Below are 25326 nucleotides of genomic sequence, written 5' to 3' on the forward strand. Positions count from 1 at the left end.
ATGTGTTGTTTTATCAAAGACAAAATATATTTATGACTAAGCAAAAACTAAAGGCACATAAAAAAAAATTGTGTCTTCTGTTCATTGACAGCAAAGATATTCTCTCCACAGATTATAGGACACATGGTAGTTGTATAAGTTGCCCATAGATTTTATCTGCTGTCAAAAATCACACTGTTTGAAGTACTGGTACACGATTCCCTCAATACCTATATATTAAACAGGGAGCAGAGAAGAAAATGACATAAAATTATAGATGGAACCAGTTTATTGTTCATGCATAGCAGCAGACATATACCATAAATCATTAAAGTCAAATCTCTAGCCCTTTAATGATCCAAAATACCTGGTAATTTCTCTTTCTTCTCTGATCAACAATGGGAACTTGAATCAGAATAATAGAAGCAAACATTAATTAATTTGGAACAATTGAGGGCTTGCATCATATGAAATATTCTACAACATATACTTGCTACTATTACACTCCTATAAAAATGACCTTTGATTGTATCTTCTAACTTTCTGGCTTAAAGTCATACAATACAGTTACAGGGGAGGTAATGACGTCGCTTACATAAAATGTTAACTGTCACATATCGGGAAATGACTCATTTTCTGGCTGATTTTTTATCATTTAGACTGATTTAACTTGAAAATGAGATCATAGACCCCATATTTTAAAAAATGACATTTGGCTTGATTATGAATGAAGATTATTTGTGCCAATTTTTATGAACAAATCACCAATGAATTTTTTTTATATTAGTTAAATATACAGCAAAAAGTGCTGTATTTTTACTCAAGTCTTGAAAAAGTGATAAAAATAAATTATTTCCAAAGAACTGTTACATAAATTCAAAACACACTCATGAAGAGAAGATCTTGCGTTTATCTTTTGAAACAAAAAAGTTAGATATGTCTTTCCAAAGATAGAAATGTCCAAGAAACCGAAAGTTTCAGTTAATGTCTAAAATTTCAACCCAATTTATCTTTAAAAGTAGCACATGAAGGTTTATTTTTTATAACATATTTGAATTGACTAGGTGAAAAATAGCTTGTATGCAAACTTTTGCAAAAATTCACCCTTGGATCATAACTGTATCGTATGCTCTCAAGTAATTTCCTTGCTCTGTTAGGTTGGACTTGCCAATATAAAAATAAGAAGATGTAGTATGATTGCCAAGGAGACAACTCTCCACAAGAGACCAAATGACACATACATTTACAACTCTAGGTCACCATACGGCCTTCAACAATGAGTATACTGCATAGTCAGCTATAAAAGGCCCCGAAATGACAAATGTAAAACAAGTTCACAACATATTTATATTATTATGCTACAAAGTTTGCTTGATAAGCATGGAGATTTTTTTATTACCATTTAAAAACAAAAATTATTATGACTTTATGACTTTAAAACTGAATTTTCTAATAGATAATATGTAAATATACAGTAACAGTTTAAATGCATAACATAGGCAATTATTTTTACCTTCTAATTTTCCCTATGTTATATTGGGACATTATTGAGGTGACTGTAAGTAAAGGGAAAGGGTAAGGGGATGGGTAACTATAACTGAAATTACTTCTACATATTCTATTTAACACGCATTCAGAGCAGTCATAATTTAATAACACTAACACTGGTTTTTTGTGATAAAGTTTTCTGTTTTCAATTATTTATCCTATACAAAACAGCTTAATTAAATGTCAAAGTTCTGATAGGTAAACAAGTGAAACTGCGAGCTACTGCTCACTGATACTCGCCCAAATACTTGACGGTAAACAGGAAGTTGTTGAGTGATGAATCTGAAAACGCATCACACAGTATAGCTGACTCATATAAACCCTGAAACCAAATTTCAGAAATCCTTGTAACTTGGATGTCATGTGTAAAATGATGTAAGTGTTCGGTAAACAGGAAGTTGTTGAGTGATGAATCTGAAAACGCATCACACAGTATAGCTGACTTATATAAACCCTGAAACCAAATTTCAGAAATCCTTATGATGTAGTTCCTGTGAAAGATGCGACGAAAAATATATTTTTAAAGGGGGGGGGGTATAAAAATATCCACAATTAATTTTGCCAGAATAACAGGAGAGGCTTCTGAAAAATCAAAGTGCTTGTTAGCGCAATGTGAACACATTTAGGCAATGTTTTGAATTGGAGTTATTTCCTTTGCCCTTAATTGTAGTTGAATATACCTCAACCTGAAAAATCTGTTTGTCAAAATTAGTAGAACATCAGTAACCTGTCAATTTATTCATTTTTTAATCATTAGTAATCATGCATTGTTATTTTCAACCTGGTCATGAAAATGTTTCCTATTTACCCCTAGGGAAAATGCTTTCACCGGAACCAACCACCAGTATTACCCAAAAAACAGGATATTTTCTCATCATTCCAGGACATTGACTGCCACTCTGCTATTCGTTTTCCAAATTTTAAATATCGTGAATTCCAATACATCTCAACAGAGCAATGACCAGCAGAAACTTCAAAAAAAATTGGTGTAATATCTTAATAAAAGTTTATTAAACTCAAATCATAGGTTGGTAACTAAATTTTCTTGCAACTAGTCAGTTCCACTTAACAAGTGTTGGGTACTGAAATCAATATTGCTTTGATATTCATTTGTTAACAGTGCAAGTATGGCATTGGTTATAATAGGGAAAAAGTAAAGGACAATGTTCATTATGGTAATATTATTAATAAAGAAAAGAAGTTTAAGAATAGCCATTCAAATCCTAATATTGGCATTAATGACTTACTGAAAACGATTATAGTTATGAGCCGTTGAGAGCTGTCATTGTGATAGTATAACCTTGTTGATGTATTTGTTTAAAAACATCCAATTTTGACATATTTGCCTTTATTTATATTCACATTTTTTTCTAACTCAGAAAATTTGATTGTTTACAGCATATTGATTCAGTTATTTCCTGTTAAAAACAAGACTAAAATGTTTATAGTTTTACTCTGGCCAAATAATTTCTTACTACTTTAATATGAATATGAAAAGTTAAAACCAATAAAAAAAAATAATTTTCTTTGAGATTCTTTTATTTTTAACTAATAAATATGAAATATTAGCATATATATGCATATCATTCATGTCATTAGAGATAATAAAAATACTAGTCTATTATCAAAAACAGGGAGGGATTCAGAATTTTTTTTTAAGGCAAGATGGTTACATTTGTTGTACCATGAGAAAATGAGTGTTTTGCAGAAAGATGTTTACAAACCATACAATAATACCTTCTGTAGCCCTGAGAAAGAAATCAATTGCAGTCAATGTATATAAAAAGAACAAGCATATTTACCTAATGAATCCCGAATCAACACGGGTGGATTTGCAGCAGACGGTGGCCAGGAAGTATAATTAGCATATATTCCTGATGCAAGTGTCAGATTCAATGGTGATGGTGCTGTTTCCGTGTTCTTAGCTGATGTTTTACTCACAATTAGTCCTATTACCACAAATACCACAGGAAGAAACAAATTAACAAATAATAAAGCCTTGTCTTTCCAACTTCGAATCAGGCGAATTTTGCTCAGGGCCCAAAATTGCTGCGTTTTTAAATTATCTTGTTCTTTGATGAGTGGTGAATTTTCAAAGGCCTCAAGTATGTTGACTGTACTTTTGCTGGTTGGTTCGGCATCCTGGTTGTTATCAAGTGTGTCTGCACTAGCAGCATGATGATGACCCAGTTTCAACACATCTTTAATATCCATGGACTGGTCATCTTCCTCTTAATAATCAAAGAAAAATGTGTTATTAAGAATTGAATGCTTCTTTCTATAATTCAACTTGGGTGTATAAGCGTTGACCGAAGCACATTTTGTATGAAGTGCATGATCAATGTTTTTTTAAACCCTATCAAATTAATATAAATAAAAACATTCAATTCTTATAATTACATTTTTATGCTACAACCATGAAATTATTATATCAAGCTTTTTTCTCGTTTTTCTATGCATTATTCTAAAATTGTCACATATAGCATGTGCAGTCTGTTGTATTTTATAATGCAATAAAATATGTTATTTGAGTTCCATCTTGTTTTTTAAAGTATGCCAGAACCTTGTATTTGGATGAAAACATCCTGATCAATGAAATATTTTTAAACAATAACAAAATGATATTTATTTTGTTGTATGAATGCTATAATTTATACTCCTAGTCCTTTGTTGTTTTTATTTAGTAAACATCACATACTATTTAAACTTTTGAAACTTATTCTACACAAATGTTCTCATCATGATAAAAGTGAGTCAAAACACATTAATAGGTATAAGCTTGTTTCTGAATTCTATTTGTGAATATGAATATATTTTATAATTAGTATAATTCATAATAAAATATTGTTTACACTAAACGGGTATAACATTAAAAACGACAACTACATAGTTTATTAGTTATCATGCATTGTTATTTTCAACTGGCGGTGAAAGTAGTTCAGTAGTTGCTATGTTCTTTAATCAGACCTGTGTAATTGCTGTCTAAAACTGTATCACATTTCTTGTTTTAAGGAGAAATCAGGGATACGAAAAATTGTACACCAATCTAATATCTCTTCATTTTAAATTTCTTTACTTAAAATTACCTAGTGCCAAGAAAACTTCTTCCAGTGTTGTCATAGAAACACCATAACTTTTTATTCCCATAGATTCTGCCAACGTTGATACATCAGTACTTTTAGATTCCAAGGCAGCAAAAAGATCTATAGAATAAAAGTAGTTAAATCAGGTTTTTTGTTACATTGTGATATATATTTGACATAAGAGATAATCAACCAATACCACATACTGTGGATTCAGTATTAATCGTGGGGTACCAGTTTTCGTGGATTTCGTGAGCCATAAATTTCAGTGTTCATTGAAGTATAGATTTCTTTTAGTCCTGAATGTATACCTCTTCAAAATCACAAAAAAAACATTTTTGTCATACCACCAAATTAACACAAATGAAAAATAAAATGAATCAAAAGTTCTTTTATTTCAGAAGTCATTGTATGGTATAAGTTCTTGTAACATTATTTGACCAATAGACTTTTCCAAACAACTGAAAACTGCCAGAACAGCCTTCCTGAAGGTGCTTCTTTTCAGCTGTATTACAAATCTGCTAAATTTGATGTCCAATAGATGGAAAGTGCCATGCTATTTACATATTAAAACATCCCATGTAGCAACTTGTTAAGATAGTATAAAAGACCCGTTTCAAAACAAATTTCTGACTCTATATACTACCTCATGCCAAATTTGACAGTGACAATAAATTAAGTTTGATTTCTCATCCTGATGATATATGATAGAATTATTTGCAACTAAACATTATTGAAACAACAAAAATCAAAGCACCAATCAGACAACTGATATGAAAAATAAATATTATGAATTTCTCGTTGCTGGTGCTGTATATTGGTTGGCTATATAAATATGCTACGCTTACTTTTTTCATTTTTTATATTTTCCACAAGTACTTATGAAAATGTTTTACCAGCATAAATGGTGATGGATGTTTCCCATTATATCCAACATCCATAACAAAAGTGAACAAACATGTGATGTCATATTGTACAGTGAGGGGTTTATTTTTGCAAATTTTACATTCAAAATAAAATCTTGAAAAAAATCTCCTGGTGAAAATTTGCTGTTTAAGGGAATCAAAGACAAGAACCATAAAAACACCGAAATAAAACCTTGCAAATCAATTATGCATTAGAATTTGTGAAATTTAAACTTCTTAAAAATAAAATGCTTTACAGTAGTTAAGTTATTATATTTAACATTATTTGGCAGGAATTCTGTCCAACCAATATGCAAAGAAAGTAGGAATCTACTTTAAGTAAAAATAAGCTAACAAAATCCACAGATCACCAACATATTTTTTGTAATCTATAGAAAATGAAAGGATATGGAGTAAATGTACATGGGACAAAATCGCACACAATACATAGAAAACATAGAAAATTATCAATGAACAGGGCTTTTATTCCTGTTCTTCATCTTGACAGTTGATGTAGGGTCTTCAACAATGAACGAATCATTCATACCCTACAACAAGGTAAATAAACATACTCTTAAAGCTCCCAACTTCCTCCAATGGTAAAGTATAAGCTAATTCCTTTCCATGAGTTCTCCTATGTCTGGCACCATCAACATTTTTACACACAAGATCTGTGATACTTTCATTGTCACTCACTTTACCTACAACCATGCTGTAAAGTAAAAAAATAAATATAACTAAAACATGGATATCCTTCAATGAATGATTGGCTTTTTAAGAAGTAATTTAAAGGTCCCATTGATTTAACTCCACCGAGAACAATTATAGCTATTGTATTTATACAATGGGACAGGTGAATTTGCAAAAATTTAAATAGCCTTACAAAGGGGAACACATTCAGGGGAAAGGTTTCATTTCTTTCTCAATAATTAAAAACTGTAATCATTACATACTTTAAATGATATCCTATTCCAAATCTGTTCTTTAAGAAAAGTGATGAACCACAGCACCTAAGTTGTCCTTTACTGATGAAAGCTTTCCTGTCTAAAATAGAAAAAAAATTAAGTTTTATAAACACATTATACAATAAACAGCTGAGAATGGGAATAAAAAAACAAGAGTGCACACGCTGAAATGTCTCGCCTTCTTTACTAATCATTGATATTATGTTGATAGTCCTAAATATAAAGCTTTATTACAACTGTCACATAAACTTAACATTAACCAAGTAAACTAAACATTGACCAATGAACCATGAAAATGAGGTCAAGGTCAGATGAACCATGCTAGGCAGGCATGTACAGCTAACAATTCTTCCATACAACAAATATAGTTGACCTATTGCTTATAGTTTAAGAAAAACAGACGAAAACACAAAAACTTAACACTGAGCAATGAACCTTGAAAATGAGGTCAAGGTCAAATAAAACCTGCGTGACTGACATATAGATCATAAAATATTTCCATACACCAAATATAGTTGAACTATTGCATATAGTATTAGAAAAAAAGACCAAAACTCAAAAACTTAACTTTGACCACTGAACCATGAAAATGAGGTCAAGGTAAGATGACACCTGCCAGCTAGACATGTACACCTTACAATCATTCCATACACCAAATATAGCTGACCTATTGCATGCAGTATTAGAAAAAAAGACCAAAACTCAAAAACTTAACTTTGACCACTGAACCATGAAAATGAGGTCAAGGTCAGATGACACCTGCCAGCTAGACATGTACACCTTACAATCATTCCATACACCAAATATAGTAGACCTATTGCATACAGTATAAGAAAAACAGACCAAAACACAAAAACTTAACTATAACCACTGAACCATGAAAATGAGGTCAAGGTCAGATGACACCTGCCAGTTGGACATGTACACCTTACAGTCCTTCCATACACCGAATATACTAGACCTATTGCTTATAGTATCTGAGATATGGACTTGACCACGAAAACTTAACCTTGTTCACTGATCCATGAAATGAGGTCGAGGTCAAGTGAAAACTGTCTGACGGGCATGAGGACCTTGCAAGGTACGCACATACCAAATATAGTTATCCTATTACTTATAATAAGAGAGAATTTAACATTACAAAAAATCTGAACTTTTTTTTCAAGTAGTCACTGAACCATGAAAATGAGGTCAAGGACATTGGACATGTGACTGACGGAAACTTCGTAACATGAGGCATCCATATACAAAGTATGAAGCATCCAGGTCTTCCATCTTCTAAAATATAAAGCTTTTAAGAAGTTAGCTAATGCCGCCGCCGCCGCCGCCGCCGGATCGCTATCCCTATGTCGAGCTTTCTGCGACAAAAGTCGCAGGCTCGACAAAAACCTTTGAAAGTCAGGATTAAAGTTTTTTTTAAGTCTGTGTATCTTCATACTCTAAAGAACAAAATATGAAATTGTGATTGTTGTGCAATTAATTCAATATTTCAGGTATTCTCAAGGCCCTTTAACGATTGAAGTATAGATTGATGAATTTGCAGTACTCTTCAGATGTACTAACTGAGAACTACAAATATGTACATTGTTTGGGAAGTTTTTTACTAATCACATTTTTTGGGGGTGTGGTTTGTTATAGTATTCTTTTATTTGTCTTTGTAAAATTTTACTTTTACTGTTTAGTCTTTTTTTGGTAATTTACATTTGACGTGGCTCGGTACTTATACATCCCATCATTGTGTTATTTGTGCTATGGTAAATATTTGTATTCTTGTCTTTCGTTTTTGCTAATGTGCTTTGTCTATATGCCTTTTTGTTTATCTTTGTTGACATATGTGTTTGTTTTTATAGCGATTAAGAGTATAACACAATGTTGACTGCTGTACCCTTATTTTTGACATTTTTACCTTTTATGTCTGTTTGTTTTGTTCACACATCGTTGTCAATATAATGGAATTTTATGTGACTGTCATACAAGTGAGAGGTTTAGCTAGCTATAAAACCAGGTTTAATCAACCATTTTCTACATAAAAAAATGCATGTACCAAGTCAGGAATATGACAGTTGTTATCCATTCATTTGATGTGTTTGAGCTTTTGATTTTGCCATTTGATTAGGGACTTTCCGTTTTGAATTTTCCTCTGAGTTTGACACTTACCAGCTAAAATATCTGCTTCATCCATGAAATGTGTTGTCAGAAGTATAACACGACCTTTCTTCTTTTCTTTCAGGACAGACCATAGATGGCGTCTTGAAAACGGATCTATTCCTGCAGTAGGCTCGTCCAGAAACACAATCTGTATCAATAGATAAAAATATAAACACCACAAACATACGTAAGATACATTTATAGTGTGAAACTATCTATGTATGCTGCCTAAAAGCTGATTTCCTGCTTTTGGGGAAAATCGCTACACATCTAAAGTAAAATAAATACAAATCAGCTAAGTTATCAACTATAAACATTATAATAAGAAACTTTAATGATTTGAGGATAAAATAACTGCAAAAATTACTAGCTATATGTACATTTTTTTGAAAGGGTAAGGAGTAATATTTAAGGCAGGGATAAGAAATACTTTTATTTCTTTTATTGTTGTCTGATATATTAATTTAAAATTGTCTAGTTACCTGAAGAGAACAAAATTACTATATGATGATTTCAAAAATGTCCCAGCATTTATGATCTTGGAAACAGAAATTGATATAAAAAAAAAGAAATTTAACAACGTAGACAGTACCTTGGGATCCCCAATCAGAGCAATAGCTACAGATAACTTCCTCTTCTGTCCACCACTAAGGTTTAATGCAAATGTATCATCTTGATCAAGTAATCCAACATCATTTAATATCTGCTTTATCTGGGAAAAAACCAAGAATCGTTTAAAGTATAATTGTATTTCCTTTCTCTTCTAATTTGTCATTTTTAAGTGGTCAAGGACAATATCTGCTCAACTCAGAAATGTTAATTTTTATAAGAAAGAATAGACAATTTTCATCTTTTCTATAAAGCTGACCTGGCAAGACAAACACCAATGCTATGTTGAAAACAATAATTTATTTAGGAAATATAATACCATATTGATTAAAAGAGCCTTTATGATGATTTAGAACACAATTAAAATGTAATCAAGGGTTTTATCTGATACAATCAGTCGAGTTTAAAGTTAACAAAGAGAATCTCTTTTCCTTTTAAAATTACCTGTAAATTATCATGATATTTTGAATGGTAATAAATGAACAGTAATTTCAGAGATGATGTATTTCAGAAAGGGAAGTAACTCTTGACATATTTATTGATAAATTAAACAGTGAGATTTTCATTTCCTTCTTGTTGAACTTACTGATTTCATCATATTATCTTTTTTGGTTCCTTTAATTCCAGCAAACAATTTAAGATGTTCAATGACTGTCAATTTGTCAAACAGAATGTTGTGCTGTGGACAGACCCCTGTTTTTTGTCTGATCTTCAACATATCTCCTGGGTTATTTATGTCCTGTGTGGAAATAAAAAAATTCACACATTATTTGTAAAATCAAAGCAGATATATAGAGAGGCTGCAAATAATGGAAGTTTGATTTTAAAATGAATTATTTGGCCTTCTTTTACTTTAGGGGACCTAAACCCATATGGAGCTATACTAAACTAACCATTTAAGTTACCCTCAACCTAAACCTCAACTCTAACCCATACCTAGCAATGACACTAGCCAATAACCCTAAAAACTAACCCAACTTAAACCTAACCAAAAATGTACCCTTACAATAAAATACAGGGACCCCTAAAGTAACAGAAGGTTAGAAGAAAAACACACGTCAAATGGGTAATATTTCTAATAGAAAAACATCTACTTTCCCCTTTTACAAAGTTTTACATTATAAAAAGTAAAAAGACAAAAATACCGAACTCCAAGGAAAATTTAAAATGGCAAGTCCCTCATCAAATGGCAAAATTAAAAGCTCAAACATATCAAACAAATGGAAAACAACTGTTATAGTCCTGACTTGGTACAGACATTTTCTTATGTAGAAAATGGTGGGTTGAACCTGGTTTTATAGCTAGCTAAACCTCTCACTTGTATGACAGTCGCATAAAATTCCATTATATTGACAACAATGTGTGAACAAAACAAACGGACATAATAAGTAAAAATGTCAAAAATAGCAGTACAGCAGTCAACATTGTGTTATAATCTTAATCACTGTAAATACAAACAAAATTCATTGTTAAAACGCCAATTAAGACGTGGACTGAAACACTGCATGTTACAACCAGATTATCATATCCTATTTATTGAACTTACCAAACCTAACACTTTCGCTGTTCCCCTTGTTGGTGATACCAGACCAGATAACATGTTGAAAAGTGTTGTCTTGCCAGCTCCATTATGTCCAAGCAAACATGTAATCTGACCTGTGTACATTTCTAGAGACAATTCTAAAAAAAAAAAAAAAAATTCAATCTGTTAATGTCTATTTCATTTATATTTCATTCATTAAAATCCATCTTTTGATCCTATAAAGCCTATTTTCAATACTGGATACTTAATTATGCTGTATAACAAAGAATTTTATAGCTAGAATGTTTGATACAACTCAGAAAAAAAATTTGCAAGCATACATAAGACAAATTTCTAGTTCTTTTTTAACTTTTCAAATAACAATAAACTGTTGAAAGTGAGAACAGTATGTAAATTAGATAGTAAAACGCATATGTTGAAATTAAAATAGCAATACTTTAACATGCAAAATATTCAAAACATTGAAAGTCAATGAACCATGACAGGTGCAAAGCCAAATAATCTGTTGAAACGAAATATGTTAATGCTAATACAACTGCTTACAGAATATTATTGACTTGTCAAAGGTGGTTCCCCCGTAAACTGACCTAATTACTTAATCCTCATTGCAATTAGACCAGTCAAGGTAATAACTGTCCACCAAATATCAGTTAAACTACCTTTGAGGGTTCCCCTTAAACTAACCTAATTACAAACTTAAACGATTGATGGCACCAGAGAAACAGAATGTCTAAGTCTCACCCCCCCATTATTTCCTTATGGCAAGACAATAATTTACATTAGTATACTATGCTTACTATTTACTGCAGTGACTGTTTCTTCTTTTCCACTGAATTCTTTTGTTAGGTTTAAAATTCTGTAAGAAAACCAGATTTAATAATTACTGTATTTTCAACTTTAACATCTTGGAAATTTTCTTTATGAAAAGTGAACATTCAGATACATATAAGTTAATGGAACCCATTATTTAAATTACAAAGTAATCCTGCCATGTGTTGTTACAAAATTCATTGCCTTTGATCCCCCAGTGGTTACTTCGATCAGCTTAAAATTAAGAAAACATCCGTATGGCTAAAATTTTTGTTCGGAACCCTTAGTTTCAACTTGCCTTGTTATTGAATGGATATTTCTCTGGCACTATCTAAAGAATCCTTATAAATTACAAGAATACACCTTATCGCTATTCCCGCTTGACCCGAGAATCTGTCCCGCTCGAACTTTTGATGTCACACAACAATCACTTTTCAATTGTGGTGTCAGATATTTTCTATTATGACGTCAAAATTTTACGGGAACTTGTGTGATGTCCAGTAATGGCGGACAAATAGCGATAAGGTGTATATATGTCCACATGACAATAGGCCTCACTCCCAAGTCCACACATCTATGATCAGTAAACCACAAATTTTGTATCGAAACCATAGTAAGGCCTAAATTTAATAAGTTCACACTTCCTAAGTTCAAGTTGATGTGACCATAATATTTCCCTGTTCTATCGTATGTGGAGCATAATTAAAATCATGTTTAATATTGGCTATAGTTGATATCAGTCCGGGACACTAATACTTTGTTCATGGCTTTACATTTTGATTGTCTATACAGGTAACATACTATAATGATCAAATCTGAAGATTTGGAAATTATGATTGCAAGGATCTTATATTAGGTGTACAGTCATCTTACTTCCCTATGACTTTGGATAAGTATTAACTACCTGACTCCTGTATGCTGTCTCATATCAGTGGTGACTTTCTCCACATCATTACCAAATAAGGCATCATAATCTTCATCCATTTCATCATAATCAACTTCTCTGGTACCTGGACACCAGTAGGATTTCATAAAGATATAATACGGTGGCTTTTTGGCACCATATTCAGCTAAAACAAACAATTTAAGACTATTCATTTTGAATGCATTTAAAAATATGTCAATTTACGGTACATTGAATGTGTTCTGTTCAAAGCACTTTACAACATACCTGGTATGATATTAGCAAAAATTTGGAAAGCTGGGAGAAGATGACCATATGGGAACATAAGAGTTTTAAGATCAAGGTACAGTAAATGGGCTATGTCACAGATTTTGGTAAAATTTTGCATACAACTTTCGATCCTTGAACTTTAACTGAAAATTGAATAAAATGCTCCGCTGGGGCGCAGCTTGATACGACTGCAGAGGTCGAACCCTGAACAGTTGGGGCAAGTATGGACACAACATTCAAGCTTGATACAGCACTGAATTTGGATTGTAATTAAATATTTGACACAGCATAGGTTTCTCACACAGAATGAAAGTGGTCTAAGAACTTAAAAATTTTTAATTTACCTATTCAAACCATATCATTATTATTTGCTTTTATATATAAATCAGAAATAACCAATTTAAAATGGAAAATTTTAAAGAATAAAAAGGAAAAAAAAATCCCCCCCCAAAATGTTTTGAACCCCCTTATGATTCATCACCCCCAAACTCAATCCCAGCTTTCCCTTTGTGGTATGGTACCTTGCAGTACAATTTCAGAGAGATCCATACACTTGAACACAAGTTATTGTCTGGAAACTAGAAAAATGCTTGTTTTTTGGCCCCTTTTTGGCCCCAAACTCCTAAACGTTTAAGGCAATTACCCCCAAACTCAAACCCAGCTTTCCCTTTGTGATATGGAACCTTGCAGTACAATTTCATAAAGATCCATACACTAACACACAAGTTATTGTCCTGAAACTAGAAAAATGCTTATTTTTGGCCCCTTTTTGGCCCCTTATTCCTAAACTTTTTGGGCAAATACCCCCAAACTCAATTCCAGCTTTCCCTTTGTGATATGGAACCTTGTAGTACAATTTCATAAAGATCCATACACTTACACACAAGTTATTGTCATGAAACTAGAAAAATGCTTGTTTTTTGTCCCTTTTTGGCCCCTTATTCCTAAAATTTGGAGGCAATTACCCCCAAAATCAATCCCAGCATTCCCTTTGTGATATGGAACCTTGTGATACAATGTCAGAGAGATCCATACACTTACACACAAGTTATTGTCATGAAACTAGAAAAATGCTTGTTTTTTGCCCCTTTTTGGCCCCTTATTCCTAAAAATTGGAGGCAATTACCCCTCAAATCAATCCCAGCATTCCCTTTGTGATATGGAACCTTGTGGTACAATGTCAGAGAGATCCATACACTTACACACAAGCTATGTCTGAAAGTTACTAAAATGCTTATTTTTGGCCCCTTTTTGGCCCCTAATTCCTTAACTGTTGGTACCATAACCCCCAAAATCAATCCCCACCTTCCTTTTGTGGTATTGAACCTTATGGTAAAATTTCATTGAGATCCATTCACTTAAACTAAAGTTAGAGTGCGAAAACTAATGTGTCTTCGGACGACGACGACGATGACGACGACGACAACGACGACGCCAACGTCATACCAATATACGACCACAAAAATTTTTTTGCAGCCGTATAAAAATACTGAGTTCATCTCTTTTATTTTCAGAAATATTACTGAATTAATTCTTTCAAGATAAGTGAACATTTGTACAGAAAGCACTTAATACATAAAAATTAGCAAGAAAGGTTTATAAATTTGTGTCTTAAAATCATTAAATTTTCAATATCAAATCCATAGATTTTTCTAAATAAACTGTTGACACACAGATATGTCTTGTCTTTATGTAATTTCAAAAGTTTAAAGCAAATTTTGAAAATAAAATTGTAATACATTAACATGTAAACTATGCAAAATATTCATAGTCAAAGAACCATGACTGAAGATGCAGGGCTAAGATTCAAATAAGTCTGTGGAAATGAGAACTGCCAATGCTAATACAATTGCATACCAAATACCATTGACTTATCATAAGTGGTTCCCTTTTTACTGACCTCAAGACAAGCTTTAACATGAAAACAATGCAAATTTTCAAAGTCAATGAACCATGAAGGGGTGGAGCTATTACAAAAGGTATATCCATGGAAATTAGAAGTGCAAATGCTATCACAACTGCATACCAAATATCAATGACCAACCACTAGTGATTCCCCTTAAACTGACCAACATGAAAACTAAGCAAAAGTTTCAAAGTCGATAGACCATGATAAAGGTGGCCAAATCATCTCCATGGAAAGACATGTGTTAATACTAAAACAACTGCATACCAAATATTGTTGACCTACCACTAGTGGTTATCTATTAAACGGACCATGTCATAAACTAATACATATAAACTAAGCAAAATTTTCATAGTCAATAGACCATGATTGAGCAGGTAGGGTCAAATAATCTCTATGAAAATGAAATGTGACAAAATAATACAACTCCATATCCAATATCATTGACCTACCACTAGTGGTTATCTATTAAACGGACCATATCATAAACTAATACATATAAACAGAGCAAAATTTTCATAGTCAATAGACCATGATTGAGCAGGTAGGGTCAAATAATCTCTATGAAAATGACCTAATCTCAAACTAATAATGTAAAATAAATAAAAGTGTCTACTGTTAAGGCAATATAACATCACTGAGGTAGTTGACCCAAATAATCAAAGTGATTTCAGGGTGAAAAAATACCACAAAATGTCGAAATATATGTAATGTCATTGAATGGTAAGCTGGAAAACATTTTTGACTACGTTTTTCAGTACTAACTAGGGAACAGTTTGGTTAATACACCAAAAACAAAGATACCTTATAATTAAATGTTGATACTTACTTGGTATGACATTATCAAGATACATGGCCAAGACAAAGTATAAAACACTATCAAAAAGTAACATGAACATTGGAATATAGAGTGGAAAGTCTCCTTGTCCGGCAGTCTTAAAATCCATTCCAACTGTTATATCCAAAAACACTGCCTGAAAAATATCACAAAAAGCACTGTAAAGCTACAGAAACAAAGTTATGCTTGCCAACATAAAAGATTGGTATCAATTTCAGAAAGCTGAGATTTGCAGTTAAGGACAAAAATGGAACTAAAATTTCATAGGATGGATGGACACACAGGCGTAGACAGAGGTAAAGCAGTATACTCCCTCCATTGGAGAAGTTATTTAATGATCATTTTTATATTTTCTGTATTCAAATTCTTATTATAAATAACTTATACTAGATTGATAGCATACCTGATCAATAGCTAATGACACACAGCATGGTGAAATTAGACACATAAATCCCCTGGCTACTGCCGGAATGGAATATGTCACAGAACCATCTTCTTTAATCTCTCTCGTCAAACTAACAACCAAGTACAAACAGCTTAACAACATCACAAATAAACTGGCCACGCCTCCCGCTGTTTGTGCCTTGTTAAAGAATGGTGTTAAAAGACAGGCAAAAGAAATAATAGAAAGTCCGTAAAACATCAGAATCAGGAAAAACAAGAAAACATTACTGCTGACAAAAAATCCGCTGACATATGCCAATATTACTGTTACTACGGTAACAATAGTGATGTAAATAAGGTACAAAAGTCCCCAGGAAAGCCTACAATGATAAATAAATAATGATAAACAAAGCAAGTACTTAAATCATTATCATTATTATAGACAAACAACTAGAGGCTCACATGACCTTGTATCAGTCAAATGGCAGTGATGTCTGCTCTCATTAACTTTTTATCTTCAAGTATATTGCAGATAATTTTTTAACATAGAAAAAGAAACAATCATACCAAGAATTTTATACCCTACAACTTATATTTGTGTTATACTTTTTCAGAAAATTTGAAAAAAACTTTTAAATACATCTTTTAGATCAAAATTGAAGACAAGTATTGTCAGGTCGTATAAATTCGTACTATGCTTGCTTTTTCCATGGAAATTGTGGTGTCAGCATGCTCTTAGTCTTAATAGCATTACCACCCATAACACAGGAATTTATAAAAAACATAAACATGATCGCCTCTTTTGGTTCAAGTAGGATAAAGACATTTCTATGATTTTTAGTAACAAAGTAGGAATAAAAGGGGTATCTAAAAAAAAAGAAGGAACTTAGGGCCAACTGAAAGTCTGCTCCAGGCATTTTGGGAAAATAATTAACAAACAGAATTTGAATTTATTTTAACTCAACACTTCTATCAAATTTATTAATTTTTCTTTCTTTCTCTTGAACAATATATATATATATCTAGTCAGGAAATTCACAAACTAACCAAGCATCTATGATGAGTTAATTCACACAAATATTGAAAGGGTAAATCTCGTAAATTGCTATTTTCATCTTCATTTTCAACAGCTGTCTAAACTACAAGGAAAATAATATTATAAAGCAAATATTTTACCAAAAAGCAGAATCTCGTAAACCCATCATTTTCATCCCTTCTTTTATCTTTTTCTCTTTCTCTGCTACAAGATGCACAGTGAGAAAATTAACAAATGGAGAGTATGCTAAGACAAAGTATATTGACGATATCACTTGGATGTACGTCGAATCTGGTTTGTAGGATGGCTTTGGTAACATCTCAACAGTTACATCTGGTAATGGGTAGGAAGGATAGTCCATCTATAAAGAAAAAGTTGAATTATCATACCATATAGACACAGAATAGACAAATTTATTAGCTTCAAACTGCTTTTTACAGTTTGTTCTTATGTTGTACTGTTGCAACACTGTCCCAGGTTAAGGGGAGTGTGTGATGTAATTAATATGACATAATGAAGGAAATATTCCAGATTTTAGCTAAAAACAGAAAGTATTTTAGAATTTTTGGCTAAATTTACATAGATCTCATGCATCGCAAAAATATATTCTTGTCTGCAAGTTGTTTATTACAAACTGCACTCCATGTGTCAATATGTTTTTGGAGAGGGTTGTTCTCTATATCATATCTTAGCAAATGGAAGTCAAACAGTCAAAATTTTGAGGAATGTATAACCTGTAAAAAGGAAACATTTTACACAATAAACTGTTGACAAAGAGATATGTCTCGCCTATCGGCATAACATTCAGAAAGAGACAATCTGATGGACAGCAACATTGCTAATTAATTCAAAGTCGCTGGACCAACTAGTGGGTAGGGCCTGGAAATGGTTGACAAACTCAGATGTACAGACAGCAATGTAACTTTATAGAAAATATTGTCTATTGTAAGTATTACTATAAAACTAACTTAACTAGCATTGATCAAGAATGTGTTGATAGTACACGAATGACCGTGAAATTGGGGTCAAAACTCTAATTTGGCATTAAAATTAGAAAGATCATATCATAGGGAACATGTGTACCTAGTTTCAAGTTGATTGGACTTCAACGTCATCAAAAACTACCTTGACCAAAAACTTTAACCTGAAGCGAGACAGACGGACGGACAGACGAACGGACGCACATACCGAAAAACATAATGCCCATAATGTTTGCTTTGAACAGGTTATAGAATATTCATCTGTTACAAGGAACAAGTCGAGACAGACTTCTGCTTTATGGTTCATTTAACATAGCTTTAATTATAGCTGTTAGAAATTCTACCTTGTAAACTGGATGCCACAAAGATCAACGTATTTACAGTATTAAATAAATTGCTTCGCCGAGCGCAGCTGGATACGACCGCAGAGGTCCAACCCTGAACAGTTGGGGCAAAAATGGACACAATATTCACGCTTGATACAGGTCTGAATTTGGATTGTAATTAAAGACCAAACAGCCTATTCAGTTCTACCAGTAATTTTTCCTTAAAATTTTATGTGAAGGTATTTCATGATTTGAGGAACAAAATAAGATAAAAAAAATTGGGGGTCACCGACTTAGTTTTGTCACTATAGCAACCTCAGTTTCGTGTTTTCCCGAATATTAACATAATATTTGCTTGTTATTTAAACTCTCAAAAAATCCCATTATATCAAACCTACAAGCATAATTCTTGTTTCATGTTAAACAGTAGATTTGTGTCTATCAAATACAGGTTCAAGAGTTTAAGACTCTTATTGTTTTGATATTAAAAAAATATGATTTATTTCATTCCCGCCAAAAATAAAACGCAAGAATGAAAAACGTTTCAAGTATTAAAAAATATCTACCAGTGATTTTTTCATAAAAATTTCAAGAAAGAAAGTGCCATGTGTACTCTTCAAAATAAAGCATAAAAATGTATATGTCACCGACCTTTCAAAAAAGTTGTGATTAATTTTCATGTTTTTTTCTCGTTCGTTTTGAAGAAAAGAGTTGTCTTTCTTAAGAACATTGAATCTGACGTCATAGTACAAGTTTTCCTTGCTGGCGCACTGTTTGAAAAAAAATTGCAAATTGGACGTTTGAAACCCACATTTAAATTTTCAAAAATCAAGAATAACAACTATATTCACCTACTTTATTATCCGGTAATACAAGAGATCACATGTATGTATCAGTATCAGATCTCATGATGTTGTTGCCGCACAAATTTAACCTTCGGAAACACCATCCGTCGGAATAAAAAATTGTTCGAAATAACCTTTTTACGACGCTTTAGAAAGGAAAGTCTGTTTTTGTCCTCTCCCTCTCAATCAAAATCATTGAAAATAAAAAGAGAAATGAAAGATGACACTGGCTAACTTAAAGACTATTTGACTATATTAGACTAGATGTGTGGGTTTTTTTGTCGCGTCAATTTCATAACTTCGCCCTAGCGCACTCTTTCGCTACTGTTGACAGACGGACAGACATTAGCACGGACGGACTTCTTTATACCATTATGTGTTCCGACTAAGACGAGCGTATACAAATTATTCCATCTAGTTTGTGGATTCATTACTTCTGAATATTTAAAATATAAGAAAATTAAAATTATAGGTTTAATATATGAATTAAATTTTTTGATTCTAAAACGTTTTACATCCATTTAACCTATCATAAAATACGATCACCGTTATTACTACCTCACGAGTTTTGAATAAATGAGACAGTAAATATAAAATACAAATAAGTTTTTAATTCAAAAATTGATTTAGAATCTAAGAAATAATTTTCCGTTGAAAACTATAAAGTATTTCTCAAAACAGGATGAAATATTGTGAATCTAAATAGCTCATTTTGGAAATTAAAACAAAGACAAGGTTGTATGTATAGATTGCAGGCATTGAAAATCGAAATTTGTTTTCAATCTTTCCGGTCATTGTAGCTTTTTGAAAGTGAGAAATTTTATGTTGGATCTTATTCTTGAAGCAATTGTTTTGTCATAAGTTAAATTTACAACAATTTTAGTTTTAAAAACCGTAAATTTTTATTTTAATTTACATTCACTGAGTATATTAATTTCTTATATTTTTTGCCGTAAGCTTCTGTGAGATCAGGCGAAATCTTTATCATTTCTCCTTGAGACAATTTGAAATGAAACAAATGACAAAAGACAATGAACCTTTATCATTTTTATTTCTACTATAAGATTTTGTCAATTAAGCAGTATAGATAAAATTTAACTTCATTGCAAGATCACCATTATTTAACGAGAATCTTAAAGAAATAAGTTAATCGTTGCCAGTATATCGAAACTTCTAGAAAGTATTGTTTATCGGCCTATCCTTCTGAAAACTCAGTTTTGAAAATCACATATTAAGTTAAAATTCTAAGCGTAAGTCATATAAATTTACCAGTGTAAAGTTACACGGGCGTACGAGATTTGCGCCGATTTAAAAACAATTTCGATCTTTAATTTGCGCCGATTTGATTCTTTCATTAGCGCCTATTTTATTTTTTTTTTATCACTAGCCCGATACTTTATTTGCTATACGAGTAAATACATGTACATGTAGTAAACCTAGATTGTATACTGCATGGTAATATATGGATATAAATAGTGTTCCCTTATGTTTAAGATAATTTTGGTCATATTGTTCGAGAACTTCGTTTTGACACGAGAAAGAAAAGATGGACTTCGTTATTTGCAAGTACAACAAGTATAGAAAAGATAAAATGACAAGAAAGGAATATATCAGATGTGTGGCATATAAATTCTCGGCAAGATAATAATTCATTGTACAAGTATTAAATTTTTATGGATTTTATTATGGTGCTTTGAAATGCTGTAAATGGAATTTTACTCCATGATTTTAGTGGATGTAAACAGAGTGCACAAATATCTTTTGAATTGACTTATCCTGCTCGAAATTCTACTCCCACCTCCCCTTTGTGAGCAGGGGACAACAGTTATATACATGTTATAATTGACAATTCATAACATATGTACAACTGGCTAACGGAAGAGGTTTATGTGATAAATAAAAAAATAACTTTCACCTATAATTTACCTGTACACAATCGGCGCAAATGAAAGACAAAATCGGCGCAAGTGAAAGAAAAAAGTGAAATGCAGATCGGCGCAAATGCAAAAAGCCTAGTTCAAAATTTATATTTTTATTATTATTATTATTAGAACAGAGGTTACAGATAGTGTAGTATCTTTTGTGTCCATTTGTGTTTAATTTCCACTAGGTATCAGTGCGACGCTTAATTCCACTTCACATTCTTGTAAGACGTAGTTTTAAGCGTACACCATGTTGGAGTCCGTGAAAAACGCGAAATAGGACGTTATAATTTAACGTTTTTTTCATGGCTAGAAACAACGTCATAGAGCTTTTATGTCACTACCAAGTTGCGTTAGTTGATGCGCATCAACAATAGGCTGTTTGGTCTTTAAATATTTGACACATAAAAGATTTCTGACACAGAATAACTGTAGTCAAAGAACTTAGAATTGGTTATATGATTTGAATTTATATTCAATTTTTTGCTTTTGTGCAATACACTTTGCTGTTGCGAATTGACTCCACCTCCCCCCACAAAAAAAATTTAAAATTTACACCCCCCTTTTTTCTTTTCTTTTGTGCAATACACTAGGCTGTTGCGTATTAACGTCATACCAATATACGACCGCAAAATTTTTTTGGGGTTGTATCAAAATGAAAACAACATGTTATAAATTTTATGCGTCCGAAGTGCTTTTCTGGATTTACCTGCATCAGGAACACTCAATGCCAAATATTTGAAAGCCAAGGATGTATAAGAACCGAAACAGTTGAAGATATTAAGTCGTACCCTAATTAAAACTGTGTCTATAGCTAACTGTAGCAATGAGAATCCTGGATTTAAATACTGGTTAACATCACAGTTAGATTGATCCAATCCATCTCCATCTCGGCACTGTCCTGAACAATAGAAAAATAACATTTCAGCTTGCTATATAATCATCTCTCACAGCTATTTCAAAAGACTTAAACAAATTCACAAATTAAAACATTTCAGTTTGTTATATATAGATTCTACCACTGCATCTAATGTGAAACGATATTTATCCACTCGAGACAGTTAAATTTTCAAATTTAAAACGTGAGGCTCGCCGAGCGTTTTAAATATTTAAAATTTAACTGTTGAGATTAGATAAATATCGTATTACACGAGATTTGGTGGTGGAATCTGTTTCTCTAATGATTTTCAAACAACATGCAGGCAAACTTATTCCCTCTTTTTGAATGATCTGTAAAAGATGTGTTCTTTCTATGTGACGTCATCAGACATGGTCGCCTTTTTTCATGCCGTCACAATAAAAAATTCTGAAAAAAGCAAGTAAATTCTACGTCATAATCGGATTTTAACCAATGAAGAACTGAGATCGAATGAACCACACGTTGATTAAATTTTTTATACAATGGGTGCAGAAAGGGATAAATTGACGAAGAATTATTTCTCTAATTCTTCGTCAATTTATCCCTTTCTGCACCCATTGTATAAAAAAAATTTAATACCTATATATGTCGAATTTTCTTGCTTTCCTCTGAATTTCCTATTGTGACGGCATGAAAAAAGGCGACCATGCCTGATGACGTCACATAGAAAGAACACATCTTTTTACAGATCATTCGAAAAGAAGGAATAAATTTGCCTGCGTATTGTTTGAAAATCATTAGAGAAACAGATTCCACCACCAAATCTCGTGTAATACGATATTTATCCACTCACGACAGTTAAATTTTAAATATTTAAAACGCTCGGCAAGCCTCGCGTTTTAAATTTGAAAATTTAACTGTCTTGAGTGGATAAATATCACACTCGATGCAGTGGTAGAATCTATATATCTCTCACAGCTATGAGATGTTAAAAAATGAAAAGTACAATCAAGTCTAATAAAATATCCTGACTAGATTGAAGTGATGAATTTCACAAGACTTAAAAACAAATTCACAAATTAAAATTGTTAAGAAAACAACTTTTTCCTTAATCTACCAAGTAGAATTTGCTTGTTTATGAAAAGCTGTGTGCATTTAACTCAAGTTGGGTCAAACTTTGCAGAAAAGGGAAATAACTCTTACTCAAATTACATGTAAGTCAATAGAAACCTAAAGGTAAGCTTGCAAATCATATAAAACAAGTGAAACTGCGAGCTACTGCTCACTGATGATACCCCCGCCCAAATACTTGACGGTAAACAGAAAGTTGTTGAGTAATGAATCTGAAAACGCATTTCACAGTATAGCTGACTTATATAAACCCTGAAACCAAATTTCAGAAATCCTTATGATGTAGTTCCTGAGAAGAATGCGACGAAAAATATTCATAGGACAGACAGACGGATGGACGGATGGAAAAGGTAAAACAGTATACTCCCACTTTTGTAAAGTGGGTGTATAAAAAGGTGTTAATCAAATATAACATGCAGAAGCAATATGATGAAGTCAATCAAAAGTCTTTGCATGATACAGTGATGCAGAGAATATCATTCAGTAATTTTAGCAACAATATGGTCAAGTTAACAATGAACCTCATGTTCAGTGGTTGTCGTTTGTTGATGTGGTTCAAAAGTGTTTCTCGTTTCTTGTTTTTTATATAGATTAGACTGATGGTTTTCCTGTTTGAATGGTTTTACACTAGTCATTTTTGGGGCCCTTTATAGCTTGCTTTTTGGTGTGAGCCAAGGCTCCGTGTTGAAGGCCGTACTTGACCTATAATGGTTTACTTTTACAAATTGTGACTTGGATGGAGAGTTGTCTCATTGGCACTCATACCACATCTTCTTATATCTAATAAAAAAATTACAGTTAAATTCTAGATTTTAGAAATGACAAGAGCTATTTCTTAGCTATCAGTCTGTGCATCACAAGCAATTTCGATCTTTTAGAAAACTTTTTTAACTTACCAGCACTAGAAGTCCAAGATCCTGTGCCAGGAACTTTCGTTGAAGGGAATCTCAATGCATACGAGTAATTATCTCCCCCTGAATATTCAAAGATGATACCGGCAGCAACATTATCTGTATTAGCTTCATAGTAGTCATCCATTGCTGTTTTATCAGTGAAATACATAAGAGACGGACCTTGACCAGATGTTATATTACCCATTTCTTCAAAAACTTTAATCGTTTCATTGGCCATAGAATGTGAAGTAGAAGTGTCTGGCGATATCAGAATGTATTTTCCATTAAAAAAGTTTCGTTCTAAAAATTTAGCATTAGTCATTGAGTATGCTGGGAAGTCACTTATCCTTGGTTTTTCTGTGCCTTTGTTGAAAGCCTTTATCAATATCAGAATGGCAATAAAGTATAATGGATACAGAATTTCCTGGAAAAAATATCAGAAGAGCATTGAAACATTCAAAAATGTATAGATGTTATTCCATTCTTAAAATATAATAATTGCTTGGGTATTTTTATAAGGAGAGGGTCATGATTATTTATGATATATCAAATTTAATTATTTTAAAAACATCAATAAAAGTCTGACTTTAGAACCACTATTTATTAGTTTGACTATTGCACTGGACATCTCAAAACTTTACAAACTCATTATGAGAAACTCTTTGATTGCAATTAAATATCAATGGATCTAGTATGGACTTCTAATCTTTTCAAGTATAAAGAACCAAAAAAGATGTTTCCTAGCAGCAAAATTTTTTACTAGTACTTAACATACAATGTACTAGATCCAACTTCTTTTGATGTTTTGTGATGTTGGGCTGCTGTCTCATTGACCTATACCCCACATATTCTTTTCTAATAAAATGATCAAAAAAATTAATTATGGGCATACAATACAGTGACCTGTGAGGTAATTAAGTCACTTACCTAAATTTTAATATGATGACCTATATATTGTCAACAAGTATTATCACTGTATATCTACTGTTAGCTCAGGTGCATTAATATACAAAACTAGCTGTTCCATAATACGCCTATCATTTATAGAACCAGCTAAACTCAAATTTTTGACATTAAAACCCACGTTTCGAAGCTTCGAATACAATAGGGTTATCTCTATTTTGATGCAAAAGAAACAAATCAGTCCTTTTCAGTTATTATTTCAATGTAAAATGTCATAAAACTAAAACTCCGCAAAATGATGTTATAGTCTTTGGCAACTAAACAAAGTGATATCATATATATATGCTTCCGGCATCAAATGTAAACACCAGTCGTTTTCAGGCTTCTTATACGCCTCAGAATGTGATAAAGTTAGATAAAAAGAACAGTTTAGTTGAAAAATGTGAGTTTTTTATTTATTATTGAAAAATATATAATATTATCATATGGGGTAAAACAGAACATCCAAAACAGTATCTTGTGCACAATATAGGGCATTC

The 25326-nt window shown here is 32.2% G+C and overlaps 1 protein-coding gene across 1 annotated transcript in view; it reads right to left on the reverse strand.

The window, feature by feature from the left end:
- The window catches only part of LOC127709898 (cholesterol transporter ABCA5-like), a 62833-nt gene that overhangs the window by 22945 nt on the left and 14562 nt on the right, over positions 1 to 25326 (reverse strand). Inside the window, exons 4-18 of the mRNA XM_052215582.1 lie at positions 23888 to 24308; positions 21793 to 21902; positions 17069 to 17289; positions 15912 to 16272; positions 15500 to 15644; positions 12495 to 12660; positions 11578 to 11636; positions 10784 to 10917; positions 9824 to 9976; positions 9221 to 9340; positions 8638 to 8776; positions 6469 to 6559; positions 6088 to 6227; positions 4614 to 4730; positions 3330 to 3758 (exon numbers count right to left, since the gene is read on the reverse strand). Coding sequence (XP_052071542.1) covers positions 3330 to 3758; positions 4614 to 4730; positions 6088 to 6227; positions 6469 to 6559; positions 8638 to 8776; positions 9221 to 9340; positions 9824 to 9976; positions 10784 to 10917; positions 11578 to 11636; positions 12495 to 12660; positions 15500 to 15644; positions 15912 to 16272; positions 17069 to 17289; positions 21793 to 21902; positions 23888 to 24308 — 2806 coding nt within the window. The remainder of the gene's footprint in view (positions 1 to 3329; positions 3759 to 4613; positions 4731 to 6087; positions 6228 to 6468; positions 6560 to 8637; positions 8777 to 9220; positions 9341 to 9823; positions 9977 to 10783; positions 10918 to 11577; positions 11637 to 12494; positions 12661 to 15499; positions 15645 to 15911; positions 16273 to 17068; positions 17290 to 21792; positions 21903 to 23887; positions 24309 to 25326) is intronic.

Source organism: Mytilus californianus, unplaced genomic scaffold (assembly GCF_021869535.1).
Source record: "Mytilus californianus isolate M0D057914Y unplaced genomic scaffold, xbMytCali1.0.p SCAF_7, whole genome shotgun sequence".
In the NCBI taxonomy this organism is placed as follows: Eukaryota; Metazoa; Mollusca; class Bivalvia; order Mytilida; family Mytilidae; genus Mytilus; species Mytilus californianus.